Raw genomic sequence first — 24273 nt, 5'->3', positions numbered from 1 at the left:
GAGGGGTCACCCTGGCACAACCCTTCTCCTGCCGATGCTGAATGCACAGTGGAGTTAGCCACGTATCTGCAGCCGTGTCCAGGCTTTCCGGAAATCCCTGCCCACTGTGGACTGGAACCTGCGCAGTGCTAGGCAAGGCAGCTGCCCGGAGCCGTCTGCTGCTGGCAAAGGAATCCATGCAGCTCCCTCCCAAATATCTTCTCCAAGCAACACTCTCACGCAAAGCAAGGAGCAGACTGGAAATCAGATGACTTGTGTCCTGCCAACCTGGAAGACAATGCCTTTCCCCAGAGCTCTGCAGCCCTTCCTGCTCACATGGCCAATCACGTCCCTCAGATGCTGTGGGAGTGCCTACATTTTTCCTAAGAGGAAAGAAAGGCAGGACAAACCACCTTCACAGGCTAAATACAACCCCGGGACCGAGACATCAGCATCCCTCTTAGATACGTTTTATGCCCCATGCTTTTGAAAATCATTATCATATCTTTCAAATAACAAAATTTAACTCAATAGAATTTGCAATGAACAAAAAATATGGTAAATTAAATATCTGCATCTAAGCCTGAAAGCCTGAAATATTCTAGCGTAACATCCCACAATTGGCAATTAAAATAAATAAATCAAAAAAGTAAGACCAAGTAGATTATCTAGACTTGATATTGCAAAGATACAGGGACTCCCATGGTGAAATCAGATCTAGATAAAAATATTACATGTTCTTATTTGCTTTTTATTACATGCAAGTGTGGCCTGGTTTGGTAGTTTCAAATACTTAAAAAGCAAACAAACAAACCAAAACAAACAGGAAGGCAGTTTCATGGACAATTAATCATTGAACCTCCCAAGAAAATGAAAATATAAGAGTCACCCACAAATTTAAGGGCTCCAAAACTAATATTACCACATACACCAGTAATTTAAATCATTTGAATTAAAGATTATAAAGGAACTACTTGCATACTTAAAGTTCAGTATTTGCATAAGTCTTTGCAAGATCTGAATAACAAGTCAGCGAATTTGTTTCAAGTCTATCTTAAACACCTAGAAGGCACCCTGCACACAGTACTACCATTTAAAGGTTATTCTAAACTCAGGGAATCAGCATTAAATTTTCAAAAGACATATTTATATATTTAAACACTTTTTTCCATCCTTTGAAGAGTTTCACAATTATTATATCAGGAGTATTCCCACATAGGGAGGCTTGGGAAATGGAAAAAGATATGGCAGAACACAGAAGAATTGATCAGTCAGTGTTAGATATTGCACATAATTTATTCGTATTTCAGAAGAGCTGCTATTAGGATGCAATTATACTTTTTGCTTTGTCTTCATTACAAAATTTTTTAAATGTGAAGGGTACTTCACTGCTTTTCTACTCATACATTACCCTAGAAATGTAATGAAAGTCCCAATCCTTTTTTCTCATGTGTTGCTAGAGAACATCTTGAAGACCACAGAAAGCCGACACAGAGAAATTGAACATTTTAAGCTGAAGAAGATAGCATGAGTAATCTTGAACCAAAGTAGCATTTCTGTCATGTTAATTGGTCACTATAATCAAATATTCACTACACAAAGAAGTTGGAGACTGGAATCAAATGTTCATTATTCAAAGGAGCTTAAAAATATAAAAATCCTTCAAATATTTCCATATCCTAAGTATGTGCATCTCTTTGGTATTTATAAATGCATGTAAACACTTAGTCACAAAAACAGTTCATGAGATGTCCCATAAAAATGAATGTGAATGATTTTGCATAGAATGGGTCTTGGAAATGTACCCAGTGGGAGCAAAATTAATAATAATGTCAGTCTTACCTGGTCCCAGGGACAGATGATTCCTCCGAAACACATAAAGAGATATCCCATGGCAACAAGACATACCCAGACCACCAGAGAAAATACACGAAGCAGCTTCTTAAACACAGGTTCTATGCAGACAAGGATAAATATAGCGAAAAAAATTGCCAAGGCCGTTGGAACAGTTATTAAAAATGCCACGTGGTCTTCAACTTCCTGGAAACAGAGGAAAATGAAAAGGAAGTTAAAACCTAATATACTTAAAGGTCAGACAAAAATCATGTACTCTAAACTGATCGCACATGGAGATCCCAGAACGACATGACTGAATATCAAAAGTGATTTGAATCAAAATATGATTTCTTTCACTGTAAGCTGTTACACGGCGTAATAACTTCATAAACAACTATTAACCACACTACTGCATGGTACTTCTTTTACTAAATTGAGCTGCAGGAGGCAGTGGGAAGGCTGCGTAACATTAGGGAGGCTGAGAAGGAGTTAGCTGGTTCCACGTGCAGCCTGCAGTGGACCCACAGCTATGGCCAAACAGCGAAAAAACTCCCCCACCAGCACACACAGAAGGAATGGAAACTTGCAAGAGCAAGAACCTGCAGGAGGAAAAGGTTTCCCTGAAGCCAGAGGTACAGAACCGCTTCGCTGCTCTGCAGACTGAAGAGGAAAGACCTGTCACAACGGTAGAGATGCTGGTGGTGAGTACGGCAGCCCAATCTGCTCCCTGTGTAACAATCAGCACAACTAGAAAAAGGTGATGGGTGATAGGCGACTCTCTTCTAAGGGGCACAGAAGCACCCATTTGCTGACCTCATGCACTCTCCAGAGAGGTGTGCTGCTCACTGGGAGACAAGTAAGCCTTGTACAGTCCACTGACTTTTATCTACTGATGTTGTTTCATGTGGGCACCAGTGATACAGCCAGGAGCAGTCTGAGGAGGATCAGGAAGGATCACAGAGCACTGGAAGCGGCAATAAGGGACTCTGGAGCACAGACAAGTTTTTTCATTAGTTCTTCCAGTCAAAGGGAAGGGGTTTGAAAAGGCCAGTCAAATCTGGTGAACCAACGAATGGTTACAGGACTGGTGCCACAGACAGGGGTTTCGCTACTTGGACCACGGAATTCACTTTTAGAAACCTGGCCTGCTGGGAACTGATGGAGTCCATCTGTCAAGAGAAGCAGAAGAGCATCTTTGGTCATGGGCTTGCCAAGCTGGTGAAGAGGGACTCAAACTGAAGTTGCTGGGAGAGGAAAACCTCAATCTATCCCACTCCTACCAGTTTGATGCCAGTACCAGCAAGAGATGCCCAGAACCTGGAGAGGGGTCACAGGTCAGCAGGAGAGCACCTGAAGCAGCAGCACAAAGGAATTCCAGCTACTCCAGACAGTAAGTTAGCTTCATCAGGGGTCCAACTTAAATGCATCTATGCAAATTCATATAGCATGAGGAATAAACAAGAGGTTGGCAAGATGCTCAATACAACCTGGTAGTGTGCACTTGCAGCCAACCGTATCCTGAGCTGCATCAAAAGCGTGACCAGCCAGTCAAGGGAGGCAATTTTCCCCTCTACTCTGTTCTCATACTGCGAATAATGTGTTCAGCTCCGGGACCCCCAACATAAGAAGGACATGGACCTGTTGGAGCAAGTCCAGAGGAGGGCCACAAAGATGATCAGAGGGCTGGGGCACCTCTGCTATGAAGACAAGCTGAGAGAGCTGGGCTTGTTCAGCCTGGAGAAGAGAAGGCTCCGGGGAGACCTTATAGAGCAGCTTCCATTACCTAAAGGGGGCCTACAGTAAATCTGGAGAGGGACTTTTTACAAAGGCATGTAGTGATAGGAGGAATGGCTTTAAACTGACAGAGAGTAGTTTTAGACTAGATATTAGGAGGAAATTCTTTTCTGTGAGGATGGTGAGACACCAGAACAGGTTGCCCAGAGAAGCTGTGGATGCCCCATCCCTGGCAGTGTTCAAGCACAGGTCAGACAGAGCATTGAGCAACCTGGTCGAGTGGAGGATGTCCCTGTCTACGGAACTAGGTGACCCAAACCATTTAATGATTATATGATATTATTTGAAGCAGATTGAGAAAACTGTAAACCACACTACAGTAATGCACCAGGCCCACAGGACTGAGAAAATTAAAAGGCAAACCCAATCTGCATTAGTGGAATATTCTTTCTGCTCCAGAATTCAAAACATTTCTGTGATTAATGTGGTTTGTAGGTGAAATTCAAGCATCCCTATTGAATACTGCAGCTGTCAAAATGCCTCCCAAATCAACTATGTGACCATAACTCTATAAAAGCCTTTTTGACAGTGATATTTGCCAGGCACTAGACATTTTGCATCTGTTTAAAGTACTTATCTGGAAGGACGGGCTCTAGATTACATATATACATTTTCTCCCAGCAGCTGCTTCCTTCAAAATGTGCAAACACCCAGAGCAAGGACTAGAATATAACTTGAAGAGAGATTCAGAATAAATAATATTTAAATTTATTTACAAAAATTACATAGAAGTTACTACAGTAGTATCTTTAAATCACCTAGTGATGGATGCATTAAAGAAGAATAAATATTTGATTTTATATTCCTGTATGTGTTGAAAAGCATCTCTAGTTGAATTACAACAGCACTACCTCTAAGTCTGGTCATAGGATTTTACTCATTCCTCCAGCTGTTACGAATTCTAACAAACAGCCTCATTTGTAAAATGCAAAAAGGATTGCAAAAGCAGGTCCCAAATGCTACTGTTGCAACAGCATAAAATCCTCCACTAACCACACACTTCATGCAGAAAAGCTTCGTATTCATTTTTCCCACTAGTGAAATCTTGGGAACAATTTGAAAGTACCAATTTGATGCTATGTAAGGTATCTAAGCACTTCTTTGTCCTTTGTTTTGTAGTTTCTTCCTTAGCACCCTGATAAATCTTGTTTATGGGTTTTCAACTTAAGTACTTCACATTTTTCTTAAAAGCTTTTTTATGTGATTTTTTTTTCTTTCTTATGTGCAAAAGACTTGCTACATTTGGAGCAAAACTAAAAATTTACTGGTAGATATGCAGATTTAAAAAAAAAAAAATTACACAAATTTACAAACTTTGTCAGCACTATTTTGTTGGTTGGGGATTTTGCTTGTTTGTTCTTTTGTTTGTTTTCCCCAGATTTAACAGGTTTAAGAACCCGACATCTATAGAGACACTTGCTGTAAGGTTCTTTCCTCATCCTCTGTTCAAACTTCTTTGTTTTCCTTGCAGCCCTGATTCCACGTGTACTGCATATTGCAACCCACGCCTGCTGCATCAGAGTCTGCCCATTCCAGTGGCTGCAAACCCAGCACCACCATGCCTGCACCTACCACAGCACTGAGCAGCCCCTTGTACACACAGACCCACTACAGAACCTCAACCAGCCACCTGCACATTTCAGGAGGAGAGGGGAGAAAAGACGGGGGAGGCCTGTATTGCCTCTCTGCAGAGCGCATCAGCTGCGGTTCTACTCAGCACTATATGGCCTCTAGCCCAGGACCAGCCACTGCCCCAGCAGGTTCAAAGCAAGGGAAACACCATGATGAAAGTCCACATCTGATTGTGCAGACCAGATTATCCTTCACGTACCCTACCCTGCCTGACAAAAGCCAGCTCATCTTTCAACTCCTCTTTCTTCCCTTTTAAATATAGGAAGTCATACATTTCAGCAATTATCGCAGCACTGATGATCAAATATATGAGCAAAAGAAGAGTCGAGGGCCTGAAAGAGATGGTGCTAACTTTGAAATGCAAATGCTAATATTCCAAATATTAAATACACACATGAAGGCTTTCAAGCATTTGGGCAGTCAAACTGAAAACAAATTTACAGGCTTAAAGTTGGGCATAGAGATAAGTGTCTGCATGAGTACTGAGCTGTATTAAGTAAAATACATGTAATCTTGCATAGGAAGAGACAAAATGTAAAACCTAACTAACAGTAGTAACAGCTACTGATTTATGTCTCTGAATTTTGTGATTTTTGATCATTCCCATCTCTGCAATTTGTTTCAGTGAGTTGATTTAATAATGTCACTACCAATGTCAGCCCAGATAACACCAAATGCATTTAACTTCAACCTTTAACTTCTGCACTTCTAAGCGGCATTGCAAAACTCTTGTTGCAAGGTCAGAGAAATAAGACCCTTCACCAGTGACAGTACATTAAGTTCCTTGCACCATCTGTCATGCAGTCCAGGTCACACCACCACAGGAACCTGCAAGCTCCTGGAGGAAGCCAAGACTTAGCAAAACCACAGATTGAAATGACAACAAATTGGTATTTCAATTATAATGATCATGCTACACATATCCTAGCATGAATATCCACACGCATTTCAACAGCACACTTCTCCATGTCTGTAAAAAATAAAAGTATTGTGCTTTCTAGAATGATCTTGCTTCATAACACATCAACAATATTTAGATTTCAGTTTCGAGCATATGTATGCTCATACAGCTAGATATTTTTATATGTATTCTATCGTTAGATCAATCCATCAAAATCTTTGTTCCAAAGTAACAGCTAATCAGTCAATTTCCTTTTTTTAAGTGTACGCTGATTTCAACACTTAGCTGAGCCATTTTGATCACTAAATCTAAAATTTCATTTCCACTTTCTCCCCTTCTCTGGTTGCCTACTGCACAATTTTGCTTTTTTTTTTTTTTTTTCTCTTTTGGTTTAAATATATGCAGAGAAAAAAATCAAAAACAGACCATCTGTATCATCTCCTCCTCACAGGTGACTGCATGCAACCTCCTTGACTGCAGTGGGACATTACCTCTCAGCTGACTACACAATAACCTGCTTCTAATGCCACAAGCTGATTGCTCGCACCATACATGGTGTGAATTCTGAAGGAAAACTGAAATTTGAAGGCAGAACAGTACACTCATTAGGCAACTAAAAAAAAATGAGAAAACTACTGCTATTACAATTTGGATCCTTTCCAGAAAGCCTGAATGTGTACAGGGGGCTTTTACACAATCCTGCCTTTAAAATACACATTAATGTCAGGTCAACAAAAGCAAGCTTGGAAGGCAGGGGTTTATTTGGAAACTACTTTTAACAATATTATCCTATTACTTCACAGGAAGTAAATGTTTATAAAATTGTACCTTTGAGAGAAAGACATTTAAAACTTTCAGCTTCCTGATCAATATTTGCAATCATCAGTGTATTTAGCGGGTTAAAAGACGTTGGATGCAAAGACAAATCCTGAAGGCTGACTATTCCGTTACCTTTACCATTTCCGAAGGAGGTAGGAAAAAATCGCAAGCCAAACCAAAACAAAATCCACCACTTTCCTTACTTTTTTGTTGCTAATCTCAGAAATTAAAATATACCAGAGGTAGTGGAATTAAAATATCAGCATGACACTATTGAACATAATGGCTAAGCCTGCAATACATGGATCTTGCCTGACAGATCTGTCTTCCTGAGTGTTTTGTGTCTTGCTGTCTTTTAATTACTGAAGAAATTAAAAAGTCTACTGTTAGAAATTTTCCCAACGCCCATAAGTTCTTCAGGAGTATGTGATAATCTTGTTATCACCACTAAAATCTGAAGAATCACTTTCACTCATTTTTCCAAAATCCACAACCTTCTCTCATTCTACATCCTGTTCTTTCCTTTTCCAGATAATGCCATGCCCTCAGTTTAATTTTAAACAGCAAAGCTGCTGCAGAGCATTTCACTGGTTTATATAAAACCATACAGCCTGACAAAGTACTCTATAATAGGAACAAACAAGCATTTAAAATACTGGGTTTAGCATAAAGTCCTTTAACATAGTCCCTCATTCTTTTGCTACTTTTTCCTTTATTCTTTTCATCTACTGAAATTCAACAATCTATATACAGAGGACTCCTGCTGGGATCTGAAATATCACATGCTTTGAATTAACTCAAACCATTTACTATACCAAATTCCTACTAAAATCACTTTTTACTGAGATCAGTAAAACACTTTCTAAATGTAAATACAAAAACGAATTAGTAAGGTTCTTCAGGCATTAAACATATGTACGATTTCATACCTCTATTTTCAAAAATTTTAAGTCTTAAAAAAAATGTTATGGGGCTCAAAGATTACTAGCTTACTGACAAAACAGGGCATCTTCCTTTAAACAGCCTAACTGATGGGAAGAATCTCTTTAGTTACCTCTGTAGCAAAAAATGCCCATTTTTCCCATAAAGCCTTTTCTAGGACTTGAGAGAATTAGAACGTTTTTCACCCTTCCCTTCATAAAACTGGACAGCATCTCAATTCTTTAACACCTCACAAAATAGTTCTCTACAAAGCCAAAAAGCTGCAAAGTCTTCTGGCTACTTGTAACTCTTACTCCATGATTTTATATTTTAGTGAATTTGCTTACGGCTGAGTGCACTGTGTGCCATCTGCTAGAGAGCTAGAAAAATCTCCATTAGGAGGTGCCATGCCCTGCTCCTGGCCAAGCAGCTGTACAGCTTCATCTAGGACTTCACCATTTAGGACAACAATTGAAAAGTTTTGGACGGCACTCTCAGATTTCTTGTCCATCAATTCTATCACTGTTAGTCCATCTTCACCTCAGAAACACTGCAGTGCGTTTAAGGCCAGATGCTGTTTCCAAGTCCACATGGTATTTTCTGGATCCACAACTCAGAAAAACTCCTCTGCCTTTCGTGTCCACCATTTATCTTTCATAACATAAAGCTTTGCTTGTTTTTCTTGCTCAGCTGCCTGGTTAGAAGCTTTCTCATGTGCCTTTTTTTTTTTTTTTTTTTTTTTACCTTTTACTGAGTTTTGTTCAACATGTTCAAGGACAGCCTTGAAGTTTGTGTCAATGAAGCTTTTGATTTTCACTAAGGCCCTATGTAATTGCATGCCTGAGATTTTTTTGTCTCTGATTCGGCATTCACTGTTTGGCTTAGCAGATCAATGATAACAGCATCAGGCTCAACTCCATTTGTTTTGTGGTGTCTGATGTCTTGAGAAATTCAGTTCTCTCTATTAATGAATCCAATGTGCAGTCTGCACTTGCTGTTAGCATTAGGTGATATCTGAGTCCTGACTAATCCACAATCAGTCCAACAATTTGCACATTACGTGTATCAGGTAATTCTGACTGGCATGGCAACTGCCAAGCTGCTGTGCAGTGTCATATATAACCAGCAAGAAGCAGTTCTGCATTCATGGCCATATTCTACACCATTTTGTATTCATTAGTATGTGGGGACATTATTAAAGTTTCAAGACTTCATTCAAATCCTTCAGATGACATTCTGATCACCTGGAGCCTTTCTTCAAACTCAACAGTCATCAACAATGTGCGCTGTAAAATCCTCCCCATATGAGAAGTGTGGCATTTTGCAACAGTGCAATAATTGTGCTGAAATCAACAGGAACTATTCTTTGACTTTACAGGGTCTGTCCCAGTTAGCACATAGGACTAATAGTGATAACACAGATAGGATGACAAGCAAAGGTTCAATAAGCAACTAAGAAAATGTGTTAAAAAGGGAATTCAAAGAAATGGGGAAATTTTGGAAATAGGGAAGGAGCCTCTAGAAGATAGCTGAGCTTAATCTAAAAGAATGAGTTTGAGGGCACTTCAAAGGTCATCAGAAAACATTAAAACTGAAGAGGTTATAGAAACATAGGACGTGGTTTAAGAGAAGCAGTAATGTCATGGAGACCTGTAGTTCTCAACTAAAGGAAAGGATGTAAGTTGATTAAACTCAAGTGAGAAGAAAATGGTAAAGAAAAGCCAGAACAGATACTTTTAAATAAATCTGCAGAAAAATAAAACACCAAAGTGAAAGCATCCACTCTTCTATATAAACACCAAAAGCGTAAGTAGCTAGATGGAAGACGTAAAATGCCTGTTGTTAAAGCAACAGTATTTACACAGTAGTCTTACTGAAAACTCGATGGAAAAAAGACCATCAGGAGAATAATGAAAAAGCAGAAAAGGCTGAAAGCTATACACACAAGAAAGGTTTGTATTAACAATCTAGGAGAATCAACTATTAAGTCCCTATGAACCAAAAAGCTACACTGAACAAAAAAAGGCTTATTAAAAAAACAAACAAAAAAACAACAAACAAACAACAAACAAAAAACAAACAAACAAAAAACCACAAACAAATACCAAAAAAACCAAAAACACACACACAAAAAAACCCCCAAAACCACAGAATGACCTAGAGGACTGGTCATCCAGCCAGGACGGAAACTACTTGAGCTTCTAAGAAATGCAGAGATAAGAAAGGCTGTCATAGAAAAAAACACAACAGGTCAAGGGATACTTCAGTGACTCCCAGTTAGACTGGCGAAGGATTGCAACAGCAGATGGAAGCTGAGACCACTGTGTATATCTCATGCACAGCTGAAAACCAAAACAAATAAACAAGTAAACAAACAAAAAACCACCCATACACAGAAACACTCAATCTAAACTCAAGAAGTGGAAAGAACCTGGTTCATAAAACATTCCTACTGAGAAACTGCTTTATAACATTGACAAAGCTTGTTAAGCAAACAAATGAAAGACAAAATCCAAATACTAAAATTGAAAGGGGGAGCTAGAGGCTTACATATTAAAATCTTTGTAGGTGGCCTGAAGACACTATAAAACTCAGAGGCACAGGCCAAAAGCTAATCAATTCCCAAAAACTACTTGGGAAAGACCAAAACACAACCAGAATGCCTGAACAGCCAAGCATGGAAGTTTCTGAAATCTATCTTAAAAAAACGACAATAAAAAGAAAAGGATCATAAAATTTATCAAGATTAATATAAAGACTCAGTAATGCAAGCGAAGAAAAGAGCTTGAGAAATCATTTCTAAAAGTATAAAAATAAGTAGTAAATTATTATTTTTGAAACCTAATCAGAAGTTGGCAGCCTGCTAAAGCATTTCTAAGCAAACAGATGATGCAGGTATTAAAAAGAACAGCTAGAGAAGAGCAGACTGTAGCAGAAAGGGGTTACTGGTTTTTTTGTATCTGTGTTCAGCAATGTGGTAATTCTCATTCCAGAATATTTTATACAGGGGGAACACATCAGAAGATCTGTCTCAGACTGAAGTATCAGTACAAGGAATTAGCGAGAAAAGAACCACCACAAAAGATAAGGTTCACCAGAAGAGGCCAATGGGACTCAAAGCAAAAATAGCTAAAACTGCAGTCACATATAACTTCCAACCCAAAGTGCCCCAGTATCCAAAGACAGGAATGTGAAGTGACTCCAGTCTTTCCCGGGATCACTCTCAAAGACTAAGTGAAGTACAAATAAGTCTGGTATCTATCCTGGGAAAATTTGTTAAAAACAAAGGTCTCAAAGTGCCCACAAAAGTCCCCAGGAATCCTAGGGTGTATGGTTTTCAGTATATCCATAAGCAGTTTGGGAAAAGGAGTGAATAGCAGTCTGACAAAGATAAGGGCCAACTATGAAAAATCAGAAAAAGAATCTCATAATAGTCACTACTGAGCAAGAAAATAGCAGATGAATTTCAGTGGACATGTGAAGTATATGAAGTAATACAGCTCAAACAAAACAATTCTTATTTCATACACGTGACGACAGGCTCTTGGTTGACTATTAACACTTAGAAATGGAGATATCTGACATTTATCATAGATAGAGTTGTGAAAACATCACTTGAGTGCTCACTAGCAGTCAAAAAACAACTCAAAATGCAGAACATGGGAAAAGAAACAAAGAGAGAACATCATAATGCCACCTCAATGCATAATGAACACTGTAAACAATTCTGGTCCTATCATCACCACTTCCAAGTGAAGGCAAAATAAATGGAAAAGATAGGTTTCCAAGGATAGCCAAAGCTGTAACACAGTGGCTAGGTACTAATGGAGTAACATTCATATTTAAGGTTTCTCTTCTCTGCACGTCCTTTGAGACTGCTCTTTTGATTTTTAAAGGTAGTGTCCATCTCAGACCAACAGGGAACAACCTCTAACTGAGCTGCCCACATACAAATGTGTAGTAAATAAGTAGCCAGGGAACCCCACGAGCCTGTGACCATTCCTACTGTATTGTATGCCATGGGAGAGAGGGCAGTCACCTATCCCTGCCAAAAACGTAATTAGCAGAATCAGGATATGTGTGCTTATGTATTTTATATACATAAATACCCCTTGTGCAAACCTCATGCACCTAACCTGAACAGTAGGCAGCTCTTCCCATTTCTTTATACATCCTCATTTGTCATATTGGCAGCTTTCCCAATTTATTTTCCATCGATTTGTATCCTCTAATATCATTAACTGCATGTCATATAAAATTTGTCAGTGCACATTACCATTTATTCAATAAGCAGGTGTTCAGAGGGCCCTCAGGGGGTCAGGGAACATGAACGGTCCTGTCATGCCTTTCCGTCATTCAACACCATCTCAATCTTCTCTCAGGCTGGCAATTATCAAAGGTAGCTAGCTCTACTTTAAGACATTTAACAGCCTATGAAAAACAAGATGGTCCAACCCACTTACTAGTGGCTACAATATTCAGCTAGAGCACTTACAAAATTGTCCTAATGGCACTTGCTGGCAGCCACAGAAGATAAACCATGTTCCAGAGAGCAATGACAGTTAATTACACTCAGCTCTCTGAAGTGTCCCCTTCAGAAAAGGGCTGAGACAATATGCAGCAAAGCGAGCAAAGTTTGTACCTTGATGAAACTAATTATTTCAGGCTCCAGAGCTAATTAGCACATACTCACATCATTTAGAATATTTGTAATGTAAATGTAGTGATCAACATATTCTTTTTTCATGCTTTATTCTACACATATTGGTTCTGAATTCCTCTACGAAGATGTAGCTTAATAACTTAGTTTAGCTGTTTTTTCAGATGTTCTCAAAATCCTTCCTCCTCTTATTTTCAAAAATAATCTTAAAGAAACTCTCCAACAAATGCAACTGCTATTTATGCAACATCCCAAAATGTGGATACATGAAGATAAATTGAGTAAAACACTTATGAAAAATTCATGCTTTGCAGTTAAATATATTCAAAATATGCCATTGTTGAAAGAGCTCCATCAGTTAAACATTATGGATAACACATTACTTCACAGGACTCAAGGATATGTTTTTCAGATTAAACTGCACTGTAACACAACAGTGAAATTATGGCCTTCTTTGTACCCATATAGACCCACGGAAGTCAGCATTCATTTGATTCTTTGAGCTGTTCAATACTGACAGTTACATATTTTGGCTGTCATTTTTAAATCAAAGGTAAAAGGTGGCTTTCCCTCACCACTTTACTTCTGACATAATAATTTGAGAATCCGGCTGTAATCAAGAAAAAATGTCAAGATGGAACTTGCTTAAAAGTAAGGATCAGAAGCTTTGAACCACAGAGCACACATTCAGCACACGGGGAAACTGTTCATTTTAGAGGTCTGGTTAATGAAGAAAAAGGTAAGCTTAGGCTTTTTTCTCTACTGGCTCTTTTAAAAATACATTTGCCACAATATTCCACAGATTTAACATATCGGCATAATAAGGTAACATGAAAAATAGTTTTAATATCAGAAAGTCACTACTGTCATTGTGTAATTACTTTTCAAGTTTTTCCTAAGGTTTTGCAATTACTTACTAAACACAGTTATTGTTGTAGAAAATGTTCTTAAAGTTTACTCCCATAAGGACACTTTCCACACTCTCATGTGTCTCTCAGTTCACCTAACTTCAAACCAAAGAGCTTTCTTATTTCATTTCTGACTCCAAGATCAAACCCATGTTCTCCAATGGGTATTACTTCTACAATGATAAAATTTCAAATAAAGGTAACCAAAACATTAGCTTACATTTGAAATATAACCATGCCAAATAAAAGCTCTATAGAGGAGCAAAACTTCAGACACATTCACAGGAAATAGGTAAAAAAAGATTGTGCAAATACAGGCATTTCTATTTAGCATTAGCTGAGGACCTATTTAATGAGTATTATTACCCCATTGCATGAAGGCACAGGTAAGAAAATAGTAAAAATCAAAGTAACCAAAAACAAATGGGTAAATTCTTTTAGTGTTAAACAGACACTTCATCACTTGAAGAAGTGTCTAAAATCCTAACACCTACCAGTCAGGTCTGGAAATTGCCTGGGCTTGCTGGGACAGAAAATAAGTCCAAGTGAGAAAGTGCGGCCACTTTCTGGCACAAACTAGCAGCATGCCAATGGGGATTACAAGAGCAGTTACTGATCTGGACAACCTACCACCTCCTAGGTCTTGACCAGAGTAGACTGTGCTCAGACCACTGTGCTGCTACAAAGAACCACCACAGTGGCTGCACCAAAGAAAGGAAACCCAGTTTCCTGCCAGGGTCTATAAAGTAAGGGGAGTGACTTACAAGGAGCAGCTGAGGGAACTAGGGTTGTTTAGCCTGGAGAAAAGGAGACTTGACTCAGGGGAGACCTCATTGCTCTCTGTACCTATCTGAGAGGAGGTTGTAGCAAGGTGGGTGTTGGTCTCTTCTTCCAAGTAACAAGCAATAGAACAAGAGAAATGGCCTGAAGTTGCACCAGGGGAGCTTTAGATTGCATATGAGGAAAAATTTCTTCACTGAAAGGGTTATCAGACATTGGAACAGGCTGCCCAGAGAAGTGGATAAGTCACCATCCCTGGACGTACTTAAAAGACATGTAGATGTGGCACTTAGGGACATGGTTTAGTGGTGGACTTGGCAGTGTTAGGTTAATGGCTAGACTCAATGATATTAAGAGTCTTTTCCAACTTAAATAATTCTGATTCCGTAAGAGTGGGAGCACCAGCAAGCAGGTCCTGAGCCAAGTTCAAAGAGCATCTGTTTTCCTAACATACCTCTTAGGAGAAATAAAGTGTCCGAGTCTTCCGCCTGAATTCCGTCTTGCTGGAAAAAGAAGTGGGGGAATCTAGTCTTTCTACGATTTTCCTGCAGGGTGGACCAAAGTACTAGTAAATTGGAGACAGGGATGGAAAAATTTTACCTGGAATTGAAAGGACAGCAATCCTACTTGTCCAGGCAGTGGGCATTTCTACTCTGCGTGCCATAACATTTAGGGTCTTTAAGAGGTCCCACAGCACACAGTTGAGCTGCCTAAGGAGACAGGTAGAAAAAGCAACTTCTAACTACTTTTGGAAACCCCAGTGAGTGGCTGTGAAAAGCCATCAGTCCACATGAGATCTCATGGGACTATCCAGTGATCAAACACCAGACTGGATGTACCTGAAGCTATAAGGGAAACATATCCAGGCCAGAGCACATCTTACCTCAGCTGCCCTCCAGAGCACACTCTGAGCATGCAACCAGAGTCTCCTGCACTCTAGAGCACATCTTCCAGGTTAGAGAAACTTCAAAACTAGAAACATGGATGGTGGAAGAAGTAGATGCTCACACAACAGACCTGAGGGCAAGACTAAGAGGTTGATGGGTACTGCTTCCTCTCGTCTTCCAGGCAGGAACAGCAAGGAACTTTTACATCACATACCACTGAGAACAAGAGTTCTGTTTATAGAAAAGAGATAAAGAAAATGTTTCTATACAGGTTGGAAAAACAGACAACTGGGAGGATAAGTGTAGAGACAGCCTCACACTCCTCTGCACAGATGGTGCAACAGTCCCTTGAATTTTCAGCATCATCTGAAATTCAGTGTCCGGAGATTGCTTATTCAAGATATAAAAATAAAAGATCTGGAGAAGAAAATGTGTGGAGCCATTTTTGGTTTGGGTTTGAGGGGTTTTTTGGTTTTTTTTTTTTTTCCAATAGCATCAGGAATGATACTCAAAGAAAAAAACAGAAGGCAAAGAAGAGGGGCAGAACTGTGCTAACTCACTTTTTTCTGGTGTCCAGATCCCCAGTCCAGAAGTAAACTGTTAAAATCTGTTGGCATCTTCCCATCATCACATATCAATAAGAGCTGACTGTTCTTTCTGAAATATGCAGAAGCCACTGCGGCAGCACTTAGCTTGTTTGGGGTCACAGCTTGGCTTGGGATGAAATACTACAGGTGTTCAGCTACACTTTGTTCCCATGATGCTGGCACACCCAGCCGATCAACAAATTTGCAGATCACTTCTGTGTTAAATGTCCATGCCATTTGGCATGGACACTCCAATCTTGGATTGATGCATCGTGCAGTCTGGAAGATTCCAGTGACTGCTACCATTATAACAAGGAAGTTTTCTTATTCACATCACAAACATAGGGACTGAGATCTCTGGTTAATGTCCTTAATCCAGGAGACCTCTTGAAAGCTCAACCAAAGAAACCTGTTCACCATTTTTATAGGAGTTCTACGGTTTCCACAAATGGGTCAGATATCTTTGTCTACAAGGAACTTAAAACCAACTGAAAAACTTTTAAGCAAGACAAGCAGATGGGTATTCATAGGTTCATGGCAGACCTACTATGAAAGTGCCAATACATGATTTGTGAATCCACATACCTGGCTTGATGCTGATAAAGACAGCATACAATCATAGCCCAATCCATCATCTCCTTTATTCCCACTGCACCTCAGTAAACAACAGCTCTAGTCAGTATGTTATTTGTCATTTTTGTCAACTGCACTAATGATTAGAATTTGTGGATCCACAATTTTGAGTCATAACCTGTGACACTAAATAACCTTTCCATTGCCAGGATATCCACAAAACATTAATTTATTAAGATTACAGTTCAAGGCTAAGTACTTTTCCAACATAGCCATACCTATGGTTTTATCCAGTACTTATTCTGCATTCTTGTTATTAAATACGAAGGATAAAAAACAAGTATGCCACTGGCATGTCTTTACCTTGATGGCTGTTTCCAGGCTTGCTAGGGACTGGCAAATGAGACAAGCTTTTAGCAACATTAAAAGTAACCACAGATGTACTGGGAGAGTCATTAACAAATAAAACAAGAAAAGGCTCAGACTGATGCAGTAGCGAGAAATGAAACCAGACACAAAGCTAGGCAATTCCTGCTTCAGACAGGAAAATGCAGCAACCTTGGGCCTGAGTAAAGAGGTAACACTGGCTACAAAAGTCATGCTCAGACAACCAAAGATATTACTGGAAGGAACATTTGGCAGGGATGGCAATATCCTAAGACTGTATAAAATAGCTAGCAACTATAGCTGCCAAACAGCCAGCAACTATAGCTGGAAGAATATATTGTAATATGGTGCCTAGAGACAAGACACAGAAACACAGGATTTCCTCATGGAACATTTTAAAACGGGACTTGAAAGCAGAACTGTATGCATAATTACAGTTGGAATTATGGAAAGAAAAGGTATCATAAATACACTAATGTTTATCTGAATTCTTCCTCATCTTGGTAGTAGCAATAATCTGGCAGAATGAGTTTGAGAAGAGGTAGGATACCTCCTGGGCACAACAACCACAGTATCAAGCATGCAAACAACCCTGTCTCTGCTTGTCCTTCAATTAGTGAGGATTTTCCCACCTCATTATCTTTACTGGGACTTAGCTTTCTTTTGGGGCGAATGCATAAACTGGAGTTTGAAAACAGTGTATCAGATGCTTTGTCTTACTTTCAGTCTGCAAAGATTGCAAGGAATGCTTTCACACCTTGGGTACTCTTGTACTTTGGTGCTCTTAAACAAAAAAAAAAAATAAAAAATAAAAGCTTTAACTTACACAAGGCTGATCTCAAAAGATTTCCTAAAATTCAGAGTACAAATGAACTTACAGTACGGCCATATTATTCTGTGCAATTAGGTTACAACAGAGCATCTCATGGATACGGATACACTACCACCACAACATCAGTGTGGTGACCTTTTGGTGTGGACAGATGATTTTTTCAGATTCAGAGTACTGATAAGAACATTACTGGAGCCATGCAGCAGATGCCTTTATGCAAACACCTAATCACTCGAGGCACTGTGATGAGAATGGTGGAACATGTCTTCCACAGGTACTTTTTCCACATGGACTTGAAGACTTTTCCCCCTCCATTTCAAGATGAGATTCTGATAATGAAAATCTGGAAGGGTTTGATTGATACCCAGTTTTTACCAGAAGCAGCAAGTATTTCTGTTAGAGTAAGACCAATTAGAAGGAGGGAGGATTTGCTGTCATTCTGACGAAGGGCCCAAAGAAATATCACAACCCACTTAAAGCCCTAAGAGGCTTACAGGACTCTTCTGATTTTCTTCTCTTTGCACAGAGACAGGTTGGCAGCTATAAAGTTTTAATGTGCTCCTTCAGAATAAGGCAGCTACCTCTGCTTCCATGCAGGATCAGCTGAAGGTAAATCCAGTGAGTCTGATGCCAGAAAACCAGTTTCTGCAGAAGGTACATCTGACATTTTGTAGGTACACCTCCCTAGTTAATTGTACTCCCCCTTTGAGAATGATTACCTACTCCTGCTTTTGCTACAGAAGGTATTTGGGCATGTCAATGATGTAAGTGTGCAGCCAACCTTTAGTTTCTTTGATTTATGAGTCAGTAAAAAGGTTCAGGAATCACAGCTGAGCTTACCACTATGATCAGGAACTTCTCTGGAACTTCAAAGAAGTGGTTGAGGGAGATAAGTAATACCTCTGTTCCGCACTCAATCATTAGGCAGCTAACCCAAAGCCATCTCATGGTGGTTCAGAAGAGGGAAGGCATCAGAATGCCACACTGTAGAAGCACTTTTCACCCAACACATGCTCTACTTAGCCAATGATACCATCAAGAAGCATGCAGCTCCACATCCATGTCAATACATAGACAACCACATCTTAAGAGCTTTGCAAAGTCACATGTAGCAGCAAAGATCTGGGAGACAGATAAGGGCTGCAGACTAGTGTTGAAGGTAAACACCACACAGCAAGATTGCAGTCTTTGAGCAAGGAGCACAGGCCAGTCTAAAAGAAAACATGTACATCATGCAGCAGACTGTGGACCTTGAGTTTTGGGAAAGGAACAGAAAGAAGATCTTGACAGACTTGGGTCTTCTCCCACTTACACCGCAAGTGCTAAAAGATTCTGATAGCCCTGAACTTCAGTTTTTAATTGAAGCCTGTATCTAGGGACTGTGCACTTCTTATGTCTAGAAAATATATAGATAAAGGAAAGTTATGGCCTTCCAATAAATTGTACAATTTGGGCATCATCCCTGTTTTCAGTTAGAGTTTTGTTTAACCACATAAGAAACAAAACATCACAACTGCAAATATTTTGGATACACTCACATTTTACACTATGAATTTTAAAATGTTTTTTCTTTTTTTTTCTGCTACAAATGGCAGTTATAATAAGTATGTTCTGGCCAGAGACAAAACTGCTCTAGATATCACTAAAAATGGTCATAAGTTTTTAGTACTAAAAAGGGAGAGGAGGGCAACTAATGAGTTTGCCCTATATATTATATTGAAAGAACAAGACAATAACCAGACAGAAAATGAAGCTGACCCCTGGCATTTCTAAGCACTGGAAGGCTTTCACAGGTTCGGGAAAATAATTTACTCTTTATCGATTAAAGCAGCAGCTAAACATGGATGACTGATCTCATTTTGCCAGTTTCAGTTCACGCCAGGTACAGACAAATACAGGGGATACTTTGACACAGGAAATTCAAAGGTTGATACTATCAGTACATTATTTAAAACTCTAAGCTGTGAACGATCATCTTTCAAGCAGACTCTGGGTTTGAGGAGATAGAGTGCTTAATTCCAGAGGTCAAAATCACAATAGTTTTCTGAAACAAACAAAAGCAACATCTTCCAAGAAACTGCTCTCAGTAACAATCACAGCACATTGTCTGAAAGAAAAGTAATCAGATTTCCAGGCATACTCTGTAAGTAATCTTTTTTTTTTATAAAAAAAAGGTTTACTATAATTTTGCAACAGCTTTTATAAATTTTTCACCTGAAATCAGGAAGGCTACAGCTCATACTCTGACAGGTTGAAATAGCTGCGTAAGTGGAATACACCCCTGTGTTGTTGGCTGTGTCTAGGAACATTTAAGAACACATTGCCAATAAAAACTCAGCCATCACAGTGATATATTCTAACAACCAAATAAAAAATTAAAATAGAAGGAAAGCCTCTAATTTCCATTGGTTTCAGGGTTGTTTTTTTTTAAGAAAGCCTAGAACATAAAAATGGTTCATGCTTCACGAATATCCATCTTTTCTTAACAATGTCCAATCCCACATTCCATGTTCTAAGCTGTTCTTTGAAGTATAAGTGAGAAATATGAATCAAGTGTTGTGGTGAGTCATTTTGGAGTTTTGTTTCCACACCGGGCTTAAATAATTTTCAGTAAAATCTTAACTGCTTTGTACAAAATCTAAAGGAAACAGTGTTGAGAAAGATTTCCTTTAACTTCAAATGCACAGACCTACACAGAACTATCCCACTCGTTTGCACCTCCTCTACAAAATTAAGTCTTCTGTCAAAACAATCGTATACATACTAGATACACAAAATAAAAACAAGGATACTAATACTGACTCTTGTGGCTCAGACACTCCTGTGTACCCCTTTTACATAATCAGGCATAAAAAAAATTACTAAGATTCCACAGCTATATGAAAAGGGTATTTATTCAGATGTGGGAGAAACAGATCTAAACCTTCAGGAATATTTTAATCACAAATGCAACCAGAGCTAGACTATAATAAAACGCTTTTAGGTGAAACTCTGGGCAGGGCTCCAAAGGATTTTGTCCAACATCCTGTGGCTGGAAGTCAGTATAGGCAAGCTTTCTCTTCGCCTGAAGTTACTTTCATCCCTCGACTGGAAACTTTAAGGGTGAACCCCACCTCTCTCTCCACTCACCCTTCCAGTTGTTAGCCACAGGAAGATAAAGGCTCAGGAAAAAGGTTTTAAAAGCATTTCTTTTCCTCTTCTGGTATGTCTGGAATTCCAAATGCAGACTGAACTATAAAATTCACTCTTTCTGAAGTAGCAATGCCTGGCAAGATCCAGCCAGCTCACAGTTTTGTTTCCATAACTTTTGGCCATCCTTCAATCTGGGCCCAGGGTTATGCCACCATTGTTATCGTGAATGATTTACCTCAAGAAACAGAATTATGAAAATAAGCCTGTGCAACTTGTAAACAAGCTGTAGATTGTACCATGAAGGTATGAAATTTAGTGCTAAATACTGCCAAGCCCAAGTTCTGTTGCCTTGAGTGTCGGCGAGTATTGCGTATGTCTCCACACCTAACTATGCCTCAGCCTTAGTATCCGACAGACTTCCATTTCCATTACTGGTCCTTGCAGCCATGATGGACAAGCACCCAACTTAACGCACCAGAATGAGATATGGTGCTGAACCTGTATTTTGTACACAGAGCTTCAAAACTGAAACATTTAGGCATTAAACAACTCAGTCATGAGGTGTCACCATTTCTGGCCTCACATTAGCTCTTTTACAACTGCTCTGTATTTAGTAGAAATGGCACATTAAACAAAAACCTCAAAAAACATTTAATACAAACACCAAAACCAAATAAACCACCAATTAACTCTAAGTTTAGCCAATCCTGAAAGCAGTTCCTGCAGTTTTTAAGAAAAAAGTCTGGTCACGAGCAAGAAAGCAGGATTCTGTCTATTTAAGCAAACACCATTACGTGCAGTGCCTCTAGAAAAAAAAACGTTAGATTATACTAAATTACTCATCCTCACTCTTAATGTTCAACAAACATTAAGCTTTTCAGAAGACTATTATTTAGGAAAAAATAAATATAAACAATAAAAAGTCTGATACTCCTCAAATCCCCGTTCTTTACTTCAGAAGCACACGGTAACGCAAACAGCCTGTTTGCTAACAGCTAACAGCAGGAAAACTCTGTAAGGAGCAAGAATTTTACTGCCCTCTGCAGCTTTTCCTTTGCGTTCAACGCAAGGGCAAAACGCCACGGATTTCAGGGTGAAATAAACTGATACCGACTGTCATCTGCCGCTGTGACATATTTTTCCTCCCAAAGGCTGGAAACCCCGCACTGAATATGAAGAAAAGGTATCCAACCGCCCGAACTTCACCTCTCTTTTTAAAAACGAAGGCTGCGCTGCCCCAAAAGCTTTCTTGAGAAAACGGGTCAAACGCTAGAAAATGGTATAATGAGGGGGGGAAGACTGAGGGAGCAGCCCCTGCTTACTTGCCATAAAAATGTTACTTCAGGTACGGGCTGCATTTTTGTGCGGCGATTTAAACCTTGCCACTGAAGAGGCCAATACGGCCGAGCTGCCAGTCGGAAAGGAACGGAGCCAATGAATTAAGTGAATTAAACTCGATGCGCTTGTTGACTCAGTTTTCGCTCCATCAGCCGTGCTGCCGCCGTTCCAGCGTCGCCTCAGAACACCGGGCAGCAAAGTTTGGGCGAGGGGTCCCCGGGTCCCGCAGCCGCTGCCCGCTGCCACCCCGCCGCCTCCCGACACCAACTTTCCTCCCTAGGAGCAGCGGCACCGGCTCTCGCCCGCTCCGTCCCGCCCCGCACTGCGCGGCTCGGTTAGGCTCGGCTCGGAGGAGGGCGCCGAGTGCGAGGATGCCAGCCGGGTGGGGAGATCCCAGCCGAGCGGAGGGAGCAGGGACGCCAGGCGGCGGGAGCGGGGATGCCGGGCGACGCGGGTCCCAGCGCGGGAGGGCACCTCTTACCAGCCCGGAGGCGAAGAAGACGGCGAGCAAGGCCAGGCAGGCGCCCATCACGATGAGGAGCAGGAAGACGATGAGCGGGTGCTGCTGGCTCATGCAGTAGTAGGACTCGTAGAGCCAGTCCCGGGAGCGGGACTGCTCGCCGCTCGCCCCGCAGCCGCCGCCGCCCGCCTGGTCGGCCCGCTCCAGCAGGTAGCGGCGTCTCCTCCTCATCATCATCGCCTCTTGCCACATCGGGCAGAGCCCGCGCAACTCCCTCAGCGCCTCCGCCGCCGCCGCCGCCGCTGCTGCTGCAGGAGGCAGCCGGGGAGTGGAGCGGAGCGCGCTCCCGCGCGGGAGGCGGAGAGGAGGGGCCGCGGCGGCGGCGGCAGCGGCATGGTGCGCCGGGCAGCCGCGGCCGCCGCGCAGCCAGCCCGGGGCTTGGTGCGCCTCCGGAAGGCGCCACCCCGCACGCACATGCTTGCCCGGCTCCTCCGGAGGTGGGGGCGGGAGCCTCGCTCCTCCTCGCCGGGGAGGGGAGCGGAGCGGAGAGGGCGGCCGCCCCAGAGCAAGCGCCCAAGGGCGGCGGCGGCGGCAGGAGCAGGAGGCGCCTTCGAAGGCGACCGTGGAAACGGCCCCTGCCGGCGCCCTCCCGCCCAAGGGCGGCGCCGGGAGGTGCCGATGGGGCACGGCCACCTGCCGCTGCCCGGTCACCGCCTGTGTGCGGCCGGACACCTCGCCGTCCCCGGCAGGTGCCTCTCCCGACGGCGGCAGTGATGCAGGCGGGAAGCGCCCGTTTGCCGCTCCCGCGGACCCGGGCCTGCCCCGCTCCCCGCGGGGCAGCTCCGGGGCGCGCTGCGCCTTCCTGCGAATGCGTGGCAGCACCTCCCGGCGCACGGAGGGAGATACGTGTGAAAAATCTCAAAAATTACTCCCACGGGCAGAGGGCTTGGCAAAGGGTTTCGCTGGGTACCTCTCCCTGAGGCTGAATCTCCTTTTTAAAAATCGTACCTCAGTTTCTGTCAAAACCAGAAAACTGAAACCAGGAGTTCCAGTTGGGAAGCAGCAGAACATACTGGGAAAACGGGAAAATGTGTGGCTTTCCTTGTTCCAAAGGACTTTGTTATGTCTAGCAAAGCAGGCACTTGAAACAGACTGGACATGTGACCCACTAAAGTTACACATCCATCATGCACAGCATTTACCAGCCAAAGTTTTGTAAGCGCATACAGGCGGTTCTTCCCCAGCCCACTGCTGCCCTGAATGTCATCCCAGCAGGACAAATCTCTCTCTGCCCTTGCCAGCCCACTCTCTGGCCTCTGCTGTAGCTTTTCCACATGGTGGAGGATGCAGGCCTGCCTAAGCTTTCTCCTAAGGGAGAGGAAGAGACCAAAGTGACATGGATGCTACCGGGCCAAAGTGTCCCAACTCCTGGTGACTAGAGTAATGTCAGGGGCAAGAGGGACTTGGGAGTTCTATGATACTACAAAAGGTGAAAAACAGGGGTTATAAGTGAGAGATGAAGAGCAGAGGGCTAACCATTAGCCAGATGGAAGAGAAAGCCAGTAACTAGGATGATATGGACTGAAACTGCTGCTTTAATGCCTAATGCTGGCTTTTTTCTTTGCCACTGCATGGGTTTTTTTTCCGGAAGAAGAAGAGGTACACCAACCACCAGTGGAACAAAGCAGAGAAACCAATAGTACCTATAGTTTGGAAACCCTGTCCATACACTTGCACTTCCTAGATTCCTCAGGTTTGAAACAAGGATGAGGCCAGCACTTCCTTTCCCCCTGTTTCTCTCTGCTGGCTGGAAGGAAGAAAAGTTCCTTGGCTTTCACTCTGAACAC

At 41.6% G+C, this 24273-nt stretch overlaps 1 protein-coding gene across 3 annotated transcripts in view; it reads right to left on the bottom strand.

Annotated features, from left to right (window-relative positions):
• Positions 1-22842, bottom strand: part of ADCY2 (adenylate cyclase 2) — a 217687-nt gene extending 194845 nt beyond the window's left edge. Inside the window, exons 1-2 of one of the 3 annotated variants that reach the window (XM_030500578.1) lie at positions 22448-22842; positions 1822-2019 (exon numbers count right to left, since the gene is read on the bottom strand). In XM_030500578.1, coding sequence (XP_030356438.1) covers positions 1822-2019; positions 22448-22678 — 429 coding nt within the window. In that variant the 5' untranslated portion in view covers positions 22679-22842. Of the gene's footprint in view, positions 1-1821; positions 2020-21950; positions 22002-22447 lie in introns of those variants that run through there. The other 2 variants (XM_030500588.1, XM_030500594.1) reach the window with 2 other exon arrangements.
• Between the last annotated feature and the right edge of the window lie 1431 nt (positions 22843-24273).

Source organism: Strigops habroptila, chromosome 1 (genome assembly GCF_004027225.2).
Source record: "Strigops habroptila isolate Jane chromosome 1, bStrHab1.2.pri, whole genome shotgun sequence".
Classification (NCBI taxonomy): Eukaryota; Metazoa; Chordata; class Aves; order Psittaciformes; family Psittacidae; genus Strigops; species Strigops habroptila.
Note: the sequence above shows the minus strand (reverse complement) of the source record. Positions and strands in the feature narration are given on the sequence as shown.